General features: G+C 47.4%; 1 protein-coding gene across 3 annotated transcripts in view; it reads left to right on the plus strand.

Annotated features, from left to right (window-relative positions):
• Positions 1–19,087, plus strand: part of LOC146861856 (uncharacterized) — a 158,286-nt gene that overhangs the window by 38,934 nt on the left and 100,265 nt on the right. Inside the window, exons 2-3 of one of the 3 annotated variants that reach the window (XM_085641026.1) lie at positions 1,862–1,988; positions 16,452–16,559. In XM_085641026.1, coding sequence (XP_085497152.1) covers positions 1,862–1,988; positions 16,452–16,559 — 235 coding nt within the window. Of the gene's footprint in view, positions 1–1,861; positions 1,989–14,954; positions 15,071–16,451; positions 16,560–19,087 lie in introns of those variants that run through there. The other 2 variants (XM_085641027.1, XM_085641028.1) reach the window with 2 other exon arrangements.

Genomic DNA, 19,087 nt, shown 5'->3' on the forward strand with positions numbered 1-19,087 from the left:
TGAACATATAATCTAAGAAGCATTTTGTGTTAGTTTAGTGTTCTTTTTACCATGTTGCTCATTCCCATCTCTCCGACTAGAGGATCCGCATGGGAGAGACCAACACACACAATATCTGTCATCCTTATTCCCGGGAAATAGAATATTTCTGCGTTACTCTCTCCTGCGCCTTGATTGAAGTTTCCACTGGCTGTCAATAATATATAATAATCTATGCTGATTTAGCATAGGCAGGGTCACTGAACCTATGTTGCAGCAGAGAAGCAAATTATGTGGCAGACGGACTAAATTATATGGCATAATGCAGCACATTTTATATTATTATTTTAATTTGTGATTTTAGCACATACTGACACTGGCTGGATAACATATTTTACTCGTTAATATTATTTTAACACCTTAATTCAGCAATGAGGTACAGAAAGGCAACTTTCGAAAAGGGCCTGCCACTGCATGAAACAATGTGTGGTGCTTTTTAGTAACTTTTGGTACGCTTGGGTTAATTTTTTAATTTGTTGAAACCTGCAACTATAAGTAGATGGTGGGTAATGTAGCAGCTGCTGTGGAAAGTGCAGCTGAAGCAGAATCGCATAATTGCAGTGGCTCCAATCATAAGTAGCCAAGATCAGCAAAGTGTTTCCTAACAATTATTTTAATTAGCAGGGCTGTTTGTCTCCTCCAATCACAGATTCACTTAGGTAGCATGTTAGTTGTTTTTTAAATATATTTGCAACTGTTTTTCATTATTAGTATTTTGCTTGTTAATTTGCATTTCTGATTTTTTTTGTATGTCTCTGTAATGTTCTTTGTTATTTTTTAATATATGTTATATCTAAAAATCTATAAAAACCCAATACACATTTTTGGCCAAACATATTAGTACTGCTTTTTTCTGCCTTCAATAGCTAACATCCTTGTAATCATGGACATAGCATGCTTGCATTAAGCTTCCCCCACCTCCTGGAATTGGGACATGACAGAGTTTGGATGTATGGTAATGAGTAGCAGGTAGAGGGAAAGTATGGCATATTTTACATGAGTGTGTCCTCCTTCAATCAATCAATCAGTCAAATAATTTGTAAAGCGCACTACATACCCGCAAGGGTTTCAAGGCGCTGAGGGTGGGGAGAGGGGGGGTGCTGTTGCTACTGGTCGAACAGCCAGGTCTTGAGTTGTCTCCTGAAGGTTAGAAGGTCTTCGGTTTGTCATAGGATGAGGGGGAGGGTGGTCCAGGTCTTGGTGGCGCGGTGGGAGAAGGATTTGCCTCCGGATGTGGTTCTGCGGATGCGTGGGATGGTAGCCAGGGAGAGGTCTGCGGAGTGGAGTTTCCTGTTGGGTACGTAGGAGGAGAGTCGACTGTTGAGATAGGCTGGGCCGGTCTTGTGGAGTGCCTAGTGTGCGTGGATCAGGAGCTTGAAGGAGATTCTTTTGTCGACAGGGAGCCAGTGCAGGTTTCTCAGGTGGGTTGTGATGTGGTCACGGCGCGGGACGTCGAGGATCAGGCGTGCAGAGGCATTCTGGATTCTTTGCAGTCTATTGATGAGCTTGGTCGGGGCTCCGGCGTAGAGGGCGTTTCCGTAGTCGAGTCTGCTGCTGACTAGGGCCTGGGTGACTGTTTTCCTTGTGTCTGTCGGGATCCATCTGTAGATCTTGCGGAGCATACGGAGGGTGTTGAAGCAGGTGGAGGAGACAGCGTTCGACTTGTTTGGTCATGGTGAGTTTCGAGTCGAGGATGATTCCCAGGTTGCGTGCGTGGTTGGTGGGTGCGGGGAGTGTCCCCAGCGACGCGGGCCACCAGGAGTCGTCCCATCCATGTGCGTTAAGTCCCAGATATAACTTCATTCACATATGTGTTCCTTAGGCTCCTGTTCCGACCAGTGCTGTTGCAGAATTTTTCTCTGAAGAGGAGTGGAAGCTTTTACATGACTGGCAGAAGGAACTTTACAAGAACGTGATGAATGAAATCCACCAAGCCCTGCTCTCCCTGGGTAAGGCTGCACAGTTTAGAAGTTGGTCTATTTTGAAAATGCACTGATTGACACCAGTATCATGTTTCCTAATTTTTTCATTTTCTCTTTTAAAGCAATTTTATTGTTTTTCCAGGACAAACGCATACTCTGTGGTGTACATTTTCATGGACTCGTAAACAGGTGCTAACAATACTGTTGAGTAATCAAGCACTTTTAAAAACTTATTTTAATAGCACACCCTATTCACACGGACGTTCTACTTTATAAACTAGAACACGTTTATTTAAAGAATCAGTCTTTCATTTTCATTTTAGATTTCTCAACATAAACTATTTTATTTTATACAGGGCTATAACTGAGACTTGATAAATACTGCAACACACCACAATGCCATTTTAGCTCACAACTATGCTACAATGAACTATACAGACTGGTTCCTCTGAAAGGCAGATGGCAATGGGGCAGAGAGACTGTCAAACTGTCCTGCCTGTCCAGAAGACGTCTCAAATTCCTTTAAGGCCAAACTACCTCAAGCGTCAATCGGCTACAATGCGCTGCAGTCCTATTTGATTCTCCAAACCTCAAAAGGCATCTATATATATATAATGAACTACTTCTATAAAACATGAACTGTTATTTAAATACTCAATGTTACACAAAATTCTAATGGTTTGAAGTCATGTTTATCAGTAACAGGCCCGAACGCAGTTACGGGTAAAAGGTGTGAGTATGGACGAACCTACCAATACGTTCTGTGATAACTGAAAGAAACAAATAAAAGTGAGTGATCATGAGATAAAAAGGGGTGTTTTTTTCCGCCAAAGGAAGTGCAAAGGCAAATCCAGTAGGTCTGGCTCTTTTTTAGTGATGGTGCTTCTTCATTGGTGATTTGGTGTAGACTGGGGAGTGGATGTGCTCAAGAGTGCTTTAAAAGGCGAATTAATATATGGGTGACTAAGTGGATGAATGTTTGGGTGTACTGAACCAGATTTGATTACTTTGTCAACTCTTGTTCTGTGTACGGTTCTAACTCATTTTAGATATTTGATTATTGAATAAAATAAAGGGAAATATATTTAATTGATGTACGAGTTTATAAAATGTGCATTAAATTGCCTTCATGTGGTTTTATGGCTCTATCAGTCTTCTTGATGGAGTAGAAAGAGGTTAGCATATAAAGCGTTTCACCATTTTCAGGTTTGGCCTTTGAGACAGCTTTAGCTGTTTGGCTACACTATTGTTAAGGCAAAAAAACATTATACATACATATAGGGGGCTATAAGCTAGCTGTCTGCAACCATTGGTCTGTTCATGTGTCATTCAGACCTTGCTTCCACCTATCACAGCATAGAGCAATGGATCAGCCTGCTCCCATGCAGGAAGTCAAGAAGGTGCACGGTTGGGACCAGCAAGTTCCAGAAGACTCACCACAAGCAGGGGTCAGGGCAAGCCCAAGCAATCAGGGGAGCCCAAGGAAAACAAAGGTGACCCTCAAATCGACCCACAGGCCGAAGGCACAGGACCTCAAGCAGCTCACCAAAAGATGCAGGCCACAATGCACACGATGCAGTGTGGCCAAAGATTGTGGTCACTGGAGGTGCTCGAGGTTGGGGCTACTTGGAGCCCGGAGATCTCAACAAGCCTTTGCAACTGCAAAGGGGGCGCGGTATCCAGGGGTTCGGTTATTGCAACCTCCACAAGGACTATTGGCCTCAAACTTGGTAAAATGGTAGAGCAGGCCTCGGGAGCTGAGGAAAACCACCACCTGTGTTGCAGAGCCCACGGAGTCCGGAGGAGCTTGGGATCTGCAAACCGTTCATCTTCGTTGCGGTGCCTGAGAGTACAGGGGAGTGACGCCTTCACTCCAAGGGAGATTACTTCAGTTGTCCTTAATGCTTCACAGGCTTTGGCATGTTCCAGTATGATGCACAGGCAGAGACGATGCAGCAGACTGGAAGGGAGACAAAATCAGGCCCAAACGGAGTACAGTGAAGTTCAGATTGCCCAGACGGTAGAAGTGCAGTGGTTTCAGTTCTGAATCTTATCCCACGGCGAATCTAGGGGCCTACACCCAGGTAAGCCCTTAAGTACCCTAAGGAAAGGGTTGGGAAGATTCAGGAGGGTCTGGACAGGGGGAGGTTTCTCCCATGTCCCACGTCCAGTTTTGAACCAGAGCGGGAGCCAACGGCTCCCAGGACTGGTTTGAACGGGACTATGCACAGGTACACCAAATGTGCCCCTCCTGCAGACTTTCAGGTGCTGACAAGGACACCCACCCAGCCCTAATACACTAAATCCTATCTGGGAGGTGATCACATCTCCCTGTGACAGGATGCCTATTGTTTTGCCTTTCCCTGCCCGACCTAAGCTCTGCAGTAGGAGGGCAGAAATTTGTCTCTGGTCGGCAGCAACCATTTTGTGCTGTCTGGGACTAGAAGCCTTGTACCGGGAAAACTGAGAGCCTAATGGAGGGCTCTCCCGGTGCTTGGAATAATACCCCCCACACCATTTACGTTGTGGGGGTATGATTCCAACATGTTTGTTACCAAACATGATAGGATTCGTTGCAGCTGTTTTTGAGATGGTCATCGTGCGATTACGCGATGCCCCTCTATATAGTATATGGCTGCTTTACTGACAACCCGAGAGAATGGACTCCGTAAGCTGCTGGGGTGTCGCGGCCAGTATGATTCGCGGGTGGGGGTTCGCGCGGGGTTCGCCAGTGGGGGTATTAAATAAAATAACAAAAAAAAATTACCTTCCCAGGTCCCACAATCACAGATCCGGCGCTAAGGGCTGTATCCTGACCAGTGGGTTGTCTGTGTACTTCGGTTCACTCCCTGTGGTCTGTTCAGCGCGCTCCCACTCCCGGGCTAGGCGGTCCCGTTTTCCTGCTCTCCTGCTGATCAGGAAGCAGGCAGCCTCCCTCCCCTCCCCTAAGACAATCACAAAGCTTCAATGGCAGCGTTGTGATTGGTGGGTACAGTGTCCAGGCTGGCACCTATGGGTAGGCCATTTTCTCTATGTAGGCTACATGCAGCCTATAGAGAGAAAAGTCAGAGTGCGTATGACTGGTTTGGTCGGCCCCAGAGGGCCGACCAAATAGTCAGGATCCACAGCATTGGGCAAGCCACTCCTCTCGAACCCGCCTGCCCCCAACCAGGCATTCCCTTCTGCTTTCTCGCAGTGCAAGAAGCAGAAACATAAAATGGTATTTAAAATACCATTTTATGTTTCTGCTTCTCGCACTGCGAGAAAACAGTGGGGTGATGCTCCTCTGCCCTAATGGAGGAGCCGCCCCTGCCCTTAGAAGGAGCGACCCTTGACCCCACCAGGTAGGTCGCTCCCCCTCCGCACAGCACTGCCTGTGTGTCCCTGCCCCAGCTGCTGCTGCTGCTGAGGAAGTTCGAGGCCCTCCACCACCCGCAGGCTACCACCTGCGCCTCATCCCTGGTGACCAGTGGTAGGCCGAAGGTTTGTTCATCTTCCGCTTTATTGTTTTATTGTATTGCCTGTATTTCATTGTTGTGTCTGTGACTGCTGTTGTTCTGTCTTCCCCCGCTGTCTGTTTGTGGTCCGTGCCCGTTTTCTTCCCTCTGTTCCCCTCGCTGTCCCCGTGTCTCTCAGCCTGGTTTTTCCTTCTGTACCCTTCGCTGTCCCCGTGTCTCTGCCCGTTTTTTCCTTCTGTACCCCTCGCTGCCCCCGTGTCTCTGCCCGGTTTTTCCTTCTGTACCCCTCGCTGCCCCCGTGCCTCTCCACCCGTTTTTAGGTCTCGCTGAGCCAAAGGCTCGAAGAGACATTTTATATGTGGGATTTTCAAAGTGCTACCCACAGTTTTGGCTGGCCTAAACCTTGAGTGCACGATCACATGCACGTGCACAGCTGCTCCCACTCCCCCCTCCCTTCTCTATAGCTTTGGCTCCTTTGAGCACTTCAAAGGGTCCGCTCCCCCGCCCCCAAGCGCTCGCGCCCACGCTCCGCCGGGCTTGTCTTGTTTTTCATTTTTTTTTTAAACTTTAAGCGCGTGCGGCCAATGCTTGTTTAATGCTTGTCTTTCATGGCTAAAGGAGAAGGCATCAACGTGACAGGACAGAACACGGCCCCTTCCTCTTCATAGCTTTCCTCTTCATAGCTTTCGGTGTCTACCAGCGGGCAACCACTGCAGGACTGTTTAACCTTTACATTCTTCAGTGATGGCATCTCAGTTTACACCCTGGCTCGACAATAAAAGAGTCGATCAACCTTCGAGCATCGCTTTCAACACTAACTAGATCGGAAAACTGCTTAGTGGGCATGCAAAGAGAGTGCACACCGTGAGATACAGCTAAAACATAAAGCACAGAGAGCAGTGCACTTTAATAAAATACTAATATAATTTCCTGCATATATTACATACTTTAGTTTGAGAAACCTAAATACCAGTAACGTGCTCAAATAAAAGTAGTGTGTATTTTAATGCGAGTAGGCAAATTGCTCGGTGATCAATGTAATCGATTTTGTACAAATAACTTAGAACGTTTCAAAACATGGCATTAGCCAAAGCATACAAGAAACGTTTAATGCTTTGTTTTTTAAGTTTACACTTTTTTTTTGGAGCACTTCAAAGGGTCCGCTCCCCCTCCCCCAAGTGCTCGCGCCCACGCTCCGCCGGGCTTGTTGCCCTTGTAGCCCAACTCGCTGCCTTCCGCGGTCACTTAATTTATGTGTCAATCCTTACATTCTGGCAGACGCACTCAGCTCGGGAGTCTCTCACCTCGGGCTGGACATGGCTGTGTCGCTCGGCGGCTGCCAAGGAGGAGACGTAGAGGGCAGGCTGGCAGTAAACGGTCCTATCCAGCTGTTCCTGGGGTCCGTGCTGGCAGAGGTGCAGCAGATCGTAGCCCAACACCCACTCTGCGGTAGTAAACATCTCGCGTACTGTAGGGTACCGCAAAGCGCTCCCTCCCACCATGCCCGGGTGCTGGCTACCCTGGCCGGGGAACAGCAGCACGCAGCGGTCAGCCGGGGACTGCCTTTGCCTCTCTTGCGTCGTGGCATCCTCAGCGCCCTGCAACAACTCTTGTAACCTCTCTTGCCTCAGTCCGCGGGGGATGTTATCAGGAGCTGAACCAGAGAGACCCCTGCTCCCTGTTCTACCTGCTTTGAGCAAAGTGTGAGGCCAAACACGAACTGTAGCAGCGACAGCCATGACACCAAGCACCACACGTGCGCATGGGCGAGACTGCCTGTGAGGCAACCATACGAAGGTCAGGCATAGTTCCTTGATTTTTCGCTAAATACGACATAAATCGTCAGCCTGAAATTAAAATGGCCGCTAATGTGACCCAGGCGCTGCCTCGTCTAGCTGTTTTAGATATTTGCAGGTCTGTTCACAGCGGAGAATTCCAGTATAAACCTAGACCGCGAACGGATCATTCGGAGTGTAAAACTGCAGGACATCCTGCTGCTGAACGACAGCATGTTATAATATATCACTTTCCTATGCAAAAAGTTGAATTTGTATTTCCGATTGTGCTGCTACCAATTGTCGCAAACATTTAAATCGTTTTGTATCAGTAAAACTTACTTTAAACGGTGTAATTAGTCAGAGTTTTTAGTGTGTTTAAAATAATTACGACATCGTTAAAATTTGCGTGATTCATGTTTTTACAAAAGGACTTGTAGTAGATGTTGCCAATATAGAATGCCTTCTCACCTATGTGAGTGGGCTTTAGTTTCTATTGAAGTATATTAGTAAATAGTATCCTTAAATCCACCGCAAAGGAAACAAGCATTTGCAATGCAATAGGTCTCGCTGTTATACGAGTTTGAGCTATAGGCATTATAAATGACAGTGCCTTTTATTTATGTTTTAAAAAAAAAAAACTTAAATAAAAAGCATTGTGATTTACAATGCCAATAGCTCAAACTCCTATAAATGCGAGACCTATTGCTTTGCAAATGCTTGTTGCCTTCTGTTTCTCAGCTGCCCCTGTATTTCTGTGCCCTTTTTGCCTTCTGTGCCACTCGTTTTTTCCCTGTATTTCTGTGCCCTTTTTGCCTTCTGTGCCACTCGTTTTTTCCCTGTATTTCTGTGCCCTCTTGCCTTCTGTGACACTCGTTTTTCCTGTATTTCTGTGCCCTTTTTGCCTTCTGTGCTACTCGTTTTTTCCCTGTATTTCTGTGCCCTCTTGCCTTCTGTGACACTCGTTTTTCCTGTATTTCTGTGCCCTTTTTGCCTTCTGTGCCACTCCTTTTTCCCTGTATTTCTGTGCCCTCTTGCCTTCTTTGACACTCGTTTTCCCTTGTTTTTTGTGCGCTTTAGCCTTCTGTTCCCTTCATCGTCCCTCACCGCCCCGCCGCTGCATCCCCTGCGGCCCCGACCCCCTGACTGCCCACTGCCCATTCGCTGCCCCCGCCTCCCAGCTGTTCCTCCCTCCCACCTCCCCATATATGCCGGCCGCTGTGCGGCCGCGCCTAAGGCAAGCCCGTCTGCGCACGTCCGCGCCCAGCTCCAGAACCCCGGGCACCCGCCACGACGACCGCCGCCACTACGACGCCAGCACTCTGAACGCTTTCAACTCCGGATGGACCCACACCTGCTTCAAGGCTGCCCCGAAACGCACACACGATCCCTTCACCTGCCGGAACTGCAGCTACACCAGCCTCAGAGCCAACGAACCACCCGCCAAGAAAGACTCCAACCACCTCCGATGCATACTACTGAACACTCACTCCGCACGCAAACACGCCGTTGAGCTCTGGGAGCTGCTCAATACAACATCCCCGGACGTCGCCTTTCTGACAGAGACCTGGCTGAACGACTCCTCCGCACCCGACATCGCCATAGCCATCCCAGACGGCTACAAGATCACCCGCAGAGACCGCACCAACGGAGTCGGAGAAGGAATCGCCATCGTCCACAAGAACAGCATCAGGGTCTTGACTAGCACCGACGACGCGCTCAGCACCGCCGAACACATGCACTTCCAGATCCACACAGACCCTAACTCCACCCTCAGAGGCACCCTCGTCTACCGACCACCCCCGGACCCCGTCCCCAGTTCAGCAACTCCATCGCCTACTTCATCAGCACGCAGGCCCTGACCTCCACCGACTACATCCTCCTTGGAGGCCTGAACTTTCACCTTGAGAACAACGACAACAACTCCACAACCCTGATCGATAACCTCGCCAACCATGGACTGAAGCAACTCGTCACAACGCCTACCCACTCCGCCGGCCACACGCTCGACCCCGTCTTCTCCTCAAGCCCGCACGTCTCCGTCAGTCACACCACCGAACTCCTCTGGACCGACCACCGCTGCATCCACTTCGCCTTCCAGAAACCCACCACACACCACCGCACCCAACAGATCCCCCGCCGCTGCTGGAGCAAAATCACCGAAGGCCAACTACATGCAAACCTCACTCTCAGCCCACCCACCGAACCCTCCAACACCGACACCGCTGCCCACAGCCTCAGACGCTGGATCGAGAACTGCGCCAACACCCTCGCCCCGCTGAAGAAACCCCCCCACAGAGACACCAGCAAGAGGGCCAGCTGGTTCACCCCAGAACTCCTTGCCTCCAAGCAAGCCTGCCGGAAACTTGCGAACGAATGCCACAGTGAACAAATTCCGGACAGCCACGCAGCACACAAGGACGCCATCCGCAACCACCACCGCCTCATCAGGGTGGCCAAGAGGACCTCCTTCAAAGACCGCCTCGACAACAACGCACACAATAGCAAGGAACTCTTCAACATCGTGAAGGAGCTGTCCAACCCCAGCTCCAACACCAACGACATCCCGCCGTCGCAAGCCCTGTGCGACTCCCTCGCCACCTTCTTCCACCGCAAGATAGCAGACATCCACGACAGCTTCAACACCCAGACAGCAACACAACAGACCCTCCGCACACCATCGACCACGACCCCCTGCTAGCCTGGGCCAGTGTGAGCGTCAATGACACCTTCAAGACCATGAGCACAATCCACTCCGGCTCTCCGTCAGACCCATTCCAGCACCACGTCTTCAACAAAGCAAGCAGCTCCATCGCACCCCACCTGCGCAATGTCATCAACCTCTCCCTCGAGACTGCGACCTTCCCAGAGAGCTGGAAACACGCCGAGATAAACGCCCTACTCAAAAAACCTAAGGCAGACCCAAGAGACCTCAAGAACTTCCGGCCCATCTCTCTGCTCCCCTTCCCGGCCAAGGTCATCGAGAAAATCGTCAACAGACAGCTAACCCGATACCTCGAAGAAACCAGAATCCTGGACCCTTCCCAGTCAGGGTTCCGCAGCAACCACAGCACCAAGACTGCCCTCATCGCTGCCACCGACGACATCAGGACCCTGCTGGACAACGGTGAGACCGCAGCACTCATCGTCCTAGACCTCTCCGCCGCCTTCAACACCGTCTGCCACTGCACACTACGCGCACCCCTCCACGCCGCAGAGATCCGAGACAAGGCTCTGGAATGGACCACCTCCTTCCTCTCCGGCAGAACCCAGAGCGTCCGCCTCCCCCCATTCCGTTCCTAAGCCTCCGAGATCATCTGCGGTGTACCCCAGGGATCCTCCCTCAGCCCGACACTGTTCAACATTTACATGGCCCCGCTCACACACGTCGCCCGACAGCACAACCTCAACATAATCTCCTACGCCGACGACACTCAACTGATCCTCTCCCTCACCAAGGACCCCATCACCGACAAAGCCACCCTCCACGAAGGACAGAAGGACGTCGCCGACTGGATGAAGATCAGCCGTCTGAAGCTGAACTAGGACAAGATGGAGGTCCTCATCCTCGGCTCCAACCCTCAGCCTGGGACGACTCCTGGTGGCCGACGGCACTGGGGGCAGCCCCGACACCCACCGACCACGCACGCAACCTGGGAATCATCCTCGACTCAACGCTCTCAATGACCAAGGAAGTCAACGCCCTCTCCTCCTCCTGCTTCAACACCCTCCGCATGCTCCGCAAGATCTACAGATGGATCCCGACAGATACAAGAAAGACAGTCACCCTGGCCCTCATCAGCAGCAGACTCTACTACGGAAACGCCCTCTACGCGGGAGCCCCGACCAAGCTCATCAAACGACTACAACGTATCCAAAACGCCTCGGCACGACTGATCCTCGACGTACCACGACACTGCCACATCACCCCCCCACTTGAGAAACCTGCACTGGCTCCCCGTCAGAAACAGGATATCCTTCAAGCTCCTCATCCACGCACACAAAGCACTCCACAAGACTGGCCCAGCCTACCTCAACAGCCAGCCTACCTCAACAGACGGCTCTCCTTCTACATCCCCAACCGCCAGCGACGCTCCGCCGACCTCTCACTCGCCACCGTCCCGCGCATCCGAAGAACAACCACCGGCGGAAGATCATTATCCCACCTCGCCGCCAAGACATGGAACACCCTCCCACTGAGCCTACGACAAACACAAGACCTGCTGACCTTCAGGCGGATACTCAAGACCTGGCTGTTCGATCAGTAGCGCCCCCCCCCCCCCCAGCGCCTTGAGACCCTCGCGGGTATGTAGTGCGCTTTACAAATGATTGATTGGTTGATTGATTGATAGATATAGTAAACCTATATCTTTAGTAAGTGGTGCATGCAATGGCTAGCCTGTAGTTCCACTTTGAATGGTCTCTCATAGGTGGCATAATACATGCTTCAGCCCATGGGAGACCTTTAGGGTACCTATGCCCTGGGTACATGGGTACCATATACTAGGGACTTTCAAGGGTACCCCAGTATCCAATCTGGGATGTACCTAAGTACGGAACACAACAATTTAGAAAGAAAGCAGATAGACTGGGGTCCTGATTAGCAGGATCCCAGTCAGACTAGTCAAAAATCAGCTTCGCACCAGGCAAAAGATGGGGGTACACATGCAGAAGGATCCTACCTTCCTACAGTTGCTGTGTATTGTTATTGTCTGTGCGAAGAGCAGGTCTCACCGGTAATTCCCGTTGCCAGTCATCACAGGTGGCAGAGTCTTGCTGTGAACAGGCCACTTTGCAGTCGCGAGGAGCTCATACTTCAGAATTTTCACCTTTTCTTTAGGAGGAGTACACTGTGATGCTATCCAAGGGTCCGGACCTGGGGAGGCACATCTTGGGATCAGGCATTCACCCCAGCAGAGGCCTGCTTGACTCAGGCAAGTCCAGTTGCAGGTCCTAGCCACAACAGGTCAGCTGAGCAATTACAGGGAGGCGTCTGAAGCTTGCTGTGTCTCTGTAACTTACACAGGAGGTCAGCTGATTGACCCTTGGAGTCACTCTGGCTAGTCTGGGATGAATTGAAGCAGGTCCACTCTACCTTCTCAGACAGCAAAGTAGTCCTTCAAGCAGCAAGGCATTCCTCTGGCAGCAGGGTCGTCCATATCTGTAACTTCCACAGGCCCAGTGTTCTGATGAGTGGCTCTAGAGGTTACACCTTTGTGTGGAGGCAAGGCAGGCCTGCTGCCATTTTCCATTGTGTTAGCAGGAGGCAAAGCCCTTAGAAGTGTAAGTGGGGCTGGGTGCAACACCTCCCCAGTCAACCTGTCAGGATGGCCTATCCTGTCCACACTTTAAGCCCCCTTTGTGTCACTGTCGGGAAGGAATACACAAACACCAACAGCAGATCCATTCACAGTCACGTGACCCAAGATATTGGCAGAAGGCAAAAATGGGTGGGGCAAGAAAATGCTAACTATTTAAAATTTGACAGAATTTTGACTTAAAATCTAACTTTACCATTAAAGAGGATTTTAAATTAAAATTAATTTGAGTGTAAAGCGCGTATCTCTATCGGCTCTCAATCTAAAATTAGCAGTTATTAAATGTCATAAAGTAAACCAATGTTAGTTGATGGGAGAGATAGGCCTTATAGCCATAAAAAAACGAATTTAGTTGTTTTTCACTACCAGGACATGTAAAACATAAGTGCACATGTCCTACTTTTCAAATACAATGCAACCTGCCCTATGAGCCTTTAGGGCCTAACTTAGGGGTGACTTTTACGTATTTAAAGCAAAGGTTTAGGCCTGGCAAAGGGTTTATTTTGCCAGGCCCTAATGCCAGTTTAAAACTGCACTATTGGCTGTTGCGGGAGTCCTGCAATGTTTTAAAAACCTACTTTAGCGGGCGGCACAATGAGTGCTGCAGCCCACTAGCTGCATTTAAGATACATGCCCTTGGTACCATTAGTACCATATACTAGAGATTTACAAGTACATTAAATGTACCAGTCAAGTAGATGCCAGTCGTACCATGTTTTAGGGTGAGAGCACAAGCACTTTAACACTGGTTAATAGTGGTAAAGCGCAGAGAGCCCTAAAGCTTACAGAAACATATTCTTCATTATTAATCTTTTTAAAAACATTGGCATGAATCAAATAGGTTTTCCTAAATTATGCCTTCAAAGTTGGTATTTAAAGTTGCACAGTTGTATAGCAATACATTATTTTGAAAGCAGAAGGTCTCCAATCTTGCTTTCTTGTTTCTGGATATATGTATATATAGTCCGGGAGTATTCTGGGATTATTATAAATTGTCTCAAATTGTTAAAATTTGTTAACACCTTACATGCTTTTTTAGTGGAACTACTGTTAGTAGTGCAAGCAAAGCTCACTGCATTTCTTTGAAGTGCTCTCCTAATAGTAAAGAATTTACATTATAATGAATTATGTATACAAGTTTGAGCAACATGCAAATCCTAAAACATGCAAATCTGCCTTAGTGGCAGACAGTCCTGTTTCCCAGATCCATACTTTGCTACTAGCAGCCAGGGTGTTTGTGCTGCAGGGGAATGCAACCTTTTGCCCAGTGGAGAGATATACATAAAACAGGGTCCTTGGCAGTTCCTGTGGTCACCATCGGTCTTGCGCTGGTCCTCTGCTTTCCTCCAGTTTTTTCTTAAACAGGACGAACAAAGAAACACGCTGGCTCCTTACCAAAGATCTGGGTCATACATCCTTATTAAGGTCCACCGGTTCACACCACAAACCTCCTTTTGCATTCATGGTCTTTTTTTTTTAGTTGAAAAAGAGATTTATTGATATAATATAAAACTTCTCAATAAAATATAGAAATAGAAAATATAATCTAACTGTATAATTTGTTAAGGTAATATTGGGAGGGAGAAGAAGAGAAAAAGGGGGGTAAGAGGGGAGAGAATGACCTTCATTTATTACTATTTTTAACATAACTACTTATATAATTATTTATTTCTAATCAATTGCATAAAGAAAGGAAGGTAAAAGAAAGATAAATAGTATTGATATGATAACAGGTATAAACAAATAAAATGAAATCATGGAGGTTTAGGCACTTCTTCAACTCGGGGATTATGAATTTGTGTTGTATTTGCAGATACATCTAGAAAATAAGTAATAGGTGACCACAAGTATTCTCTTTTTCATTGCAAGGGAAATGGGCTGAGTATATGCTCTATCTAGTCTGTGATTATAACAAACCCCATACCACCAAGCTTGATAAGTAATACTAGTGGCGTTCTTCCATGCCCTGGTAATCTGTTGGAAAGCAACTGCAAGGAGTAGATCTATATTATGTAAAGTGTTTGAGTGTGAAACCCAGTCACCATATACAGTACCTAGAAATATGTTAACAAGAGTAAAGGGAATTTGTGTGTGAAAAATGTTATTGATTTGTCTCCCAGCTTGTGTCCAAAAGTTATGAACATGGGGGCACATAAATAACATATGTTTTAAATCTGCTGGGTTGTATTACAGGACCAAGAAGAGGGAGAGAGAGTAGGGTTTATTTTATGTAACGAAATATGAGTAAGTAAAAGTCTGTTATAAACATAAAATAAAGATTGGGCAGCTCTGTAAGATTTCCTAATTTTAATCCAGACCTTATTCCATGTAGGAATAGAGAGAGACAATTGAAGATCAGTTTCCCAGGAGAGTTCAACCTCCGTTTTATCTCGATTAACTGGAAAAGAGGATAAATGTTTGTAAACTTGAGACGTGGATGGAGAGAGAAGACTGAAAGAACAGTAGGAGGTGAAGATAAAACGGTAGTGATAAGCGCCAAACGATTTTAAATTGACTGGATCAATAAAATTAAGGATGCGTATTTAGATGCATACGAGGTAGGTAAAGAAAATCATGCTTGAGCAACTATGAAAGTTATACATGCATCATCTTGATAAAGTTGATGGTCCCAGCAGAGCCCTTTTTACATACCAATCCCTCCAGAAAATAATTATTTTAATAATAACTATTTTTAATGCTTTGTAGTATAACATGATGTCCAAAACACTGCGTCAGTACAATTTTAGTCAAACTATGTATTCAAATACCTATTACCATCGAGTACTTGTTTCTATTTATTGTACAACTGTCGAACAATGCTTTTATGATACATGTTATCGAAATAAAGCTATTGAATTGAATAATTCTATTATTGATTTTAAGAGGTTTATTATACCATATTGAAGATTGCAAAAATTGATCTTTAGGAGAAAGGTGATTTGTAAGTAAAGGTTGAAGAATTCTGCAACTGTTATTGAAAATAGGAAGACAAAGTGACAAAGGACGATGTGTAAAAGATAAACATTCTTGGCAGGAGAAAGGTTCAAGAATTTTTCTTTCAATAGTAGTCCATAATGGTAATGCAGTATCATCATTATCATCTTGGAGTAATAGAGAAGATTGTTTAAGAGAGAATGCGGTATGGTAGGTTTGATAATCTGGGAAATTGACGACGCCCAATTGTTTAGGCCATTTGAGCTGATGTAAAGACATACAAGGTTTTTTATTATTCCTCAGAAATTTCGATAGGATAGAATAGATTATTTTAAAATGTGAATTCGGAATATTAGAAATATAAAAAAGTATTATAGGAACCAGCATAATTTATATCGTCTCAAGCATTCATGGTCTTTTGAAGAAGATTTGTTCTCAGAGTCAGGTGACTACCATCAAAGGGCAACTGTGGAGCCTTCCCTCTTCTGCACTGGGTTGTGCTACCATCGGCAACAAATGTGAGTTTGCTGCTCATCCCTTGGTGCTAGATGACAAAAATTTGTTCCAGAATAATCGTGTGCATTTTTCAACCGTGGACGGGGTCAGTCTCTGCACGAGTTGCTCATGTCCGGCCCTGTGCACTATATAAGCAGGGAAAGAGAACTGTCTCTAATACAAGGATAGAGAAGAACTCTGTGCTCACATTTTGACATAAGCTAATTTTTATTATCTGCCAACCTGCATAGACCAATCTGCATTGTGCAAACAGTGATGCCATTGTTAACATAAAAAGATTAAAGCATAGCAATATTGTTTCTTGGAATTCCAAAGTGCGCAAGGACTCCATGAGTTGTAATATTTTTCTCCAATGCTACCTTGGTTTCTCAAAATTTGTTCTCCAGTTTCGCGCCACACTATTTACCTAAGGAGAGCCTCCTGCTACATGTTAATATAACAAAAGTTTTTCCATTTTATTTATTAATTTAATTTTACTTGAAATTACAGGTCCTCTTATTGCCACCTCTGTCTTATCATTGAAAGTAAAAGAAAAAGAACTGTGCTTGGAGGACCGAACAGATTCAGAGAGAACAAGCATTGCTGATCATTCTCTGGGTGAGTACAAGGTGTCGAGAAATAGTGAAACAAGAATAGTCCAAAGTTGACTGGATTCAATGTTTGAAAACCGTATGGCAAGGTGTGGCTACAGACTGAGTGCCAGAAACATCTAAATAACAAGCATTTGCAATGCAATAGGTCTCGCATTTGTTGGAGTTGGAGCTATTGACATTATAAATGGCAATGTTTTTTATGTATGTTTTTTAAGTGGAGTGATAATTTAAAGAAAAAAGTGCACACTATACCATACTTTAAGCTTCTATAGCAACTGTACAGTAAAGCTAAGGCTATGTTAACGTAAAGGGGTGTAAATGGATGAATACAAATATGAAAAAAGGATCTTAAAATGCAAGATGGAATGTATAGATGGTGAGCTTGCAGCACCCCACCTCCAGCGCCATGGAGGCCTGTGTAGGTGCAGCACCACCACCTCCAGCACCTTGGGGGCCAGGGTAGGTGCAGCACCACCACCCCCAGCGCCTTGGGGGCCAGGGTAGGCACAGCACCCCCACCCCCTTGAGTGCCAGGGTAGGCGCAGTACCCCCACCTCCAGCACAGCACCCCCACCTCCAGTGCCTTGGGGGCCAGGGTAGGTGCAGCACCCCCACCTCCAGCGCCTTGGGTGCCAGGGTAGGAGCAGCACCCCTGCCTGCAGCACCTTGGGGGCCAGGGTAGGTGCAGCACCGCAACTTGCAGCACCTTGGGTGCCAGAGTAGGTGCTGCAGAGCAGTGATGGACGGATAGGGGCGTTCTGGGGGAGGGCCGGTGTCCCTGGGCAAGGAGAGGCTGGTGTGGGAAGCAGTGATGGGGGAGGCTGGGTGAGGATGTGGGGCAGGCTGGGGATGGGCCATGGGAGGGCCACTGTCCCTGGGGAGGGAGAGGCTGTGGTAGGCAGCAGTGACGGGGAAGACCGGTTGAGGTTGTTGGGCGACTGGGGATGAGCTAGGGGAGGGCCGCTGTCCCTGGGGAGCAAGAGGCTGCAGGAGGAGGGAGTGCCAGAGGAGGCCGGCTGAGGATGTGGGAGGAGAGCGCATTCCTCGCCTAGACCGCGGAAGAGCCGGGGTCCTGCCGAGGCCGACAGACTCACAACGTAGCTGGCAGGCACACACACACCATACCTTGCACACACGCTGACTTGTGCTTACACACACACTGACACTCACACACAACTTGCACACAGGCTGACACTCTACCACACACAACATGCTGACACACGCACACCATAACTTGTGCTCACACTGGCACACTTATGCACACACTCATACTTCCACACACACACAACTTGCACACAGGCTGACACTCTACCACACACAACATGCTGACACATGCACACCATAACTTGCGCACACACTGGCACACTCACGCACACACTCATACTTCCACACACACACAACTTGCACACACGCTGACACACACCCCATAATTTGTGCACACACTGACTCGTGCTTACACACACGCTGACACACACAACTTACGGACACACACACAACTTGCACACAGGCGACACTCACACCCACCACTTAATCACACGCTGATACTCCTGCACACACCCATACTTACACAAGCTAACTTATGCTTGCACATACACACACACACCGACGCGCTCATGCATGGACCCACAACTTCACACACACTGACTCATGCTTACACATATGCTGACTCACCCGGACTCATGGAGGGTACTCGAACTACTTACTGCTTTACGTGCTAACACTTTGAAATAATGAAAGCAGCGATCAATAAAACAGCAGCACTGTCCATCGGTGGAAGCATAAGGAGAGCTCGATAGCCAATTATAAATCAGCGCCAGCATTAGTGAACAATTAAACATGAAATAAAATACAATTGTATGTGTTAAGTAAGAGCAGCAGCCAGGACGAGTTTGTGCTCTGCTCACAAGAGGCACCTGGTTCTCTGTGAAGGCAGCAAGTGTGATAATAAGTACACAAGGTAAATAAATAGGTTAGCGCAGGCGGGCTTGCATAGGGAAGCTCTTGTATACCCATCCACTCTTCAACCCATCCTACCACTCATCCATTCACCCTTGCACTACTCATCCATTTACAATTCTTCCCTTTCACCCATTTATCCTTACATCTATCCTGTCTCTCATTAAACCATGCATCTATCCATCCATCCTTTCACTCACCCATCAACTATTTTACTCACACATCCATCTATTTACCCTTTCACTCATCCAGCCATCATTTCACTCACCCATCCATACCCCTTTCACTCACCCATACATACCCCTTTTACTCATCTGTCCATCCATTCACCCTTTCACTCACCCATCTGTCTACCCATCATCCAGCCATACATCATCTACACTCCCTTTCACTCTTCCATTTTTCCATTTCCATTTTTCCATTCATAATTTCACACATCGAGCCTTTCATACATACAACCATTCACCCTTTCACTCTTCCATCCACTCTTCTTCCCTTTCACTCATCCATCCTTTCACTCACACAATCCATCTTTACACCCCTCACATTAATAATAAGCTTTTGTCTGCCGAGGCC

The sequence above is a fragment of the Triturus cristatus genome, chromosome 2_2 (assembly GCF_964204655.1).
Source record: "Triturus cristatus chromosome 2_2, aTriCri1.1, whole genome shotgun sequence".
NCBI classification, from domain to species: domain Eukaryota; kingdom Metazoa; phylum Chordata; class Amphibia; order Caudata; family Salamandridae; genus Triturus; species Triturus cristatus.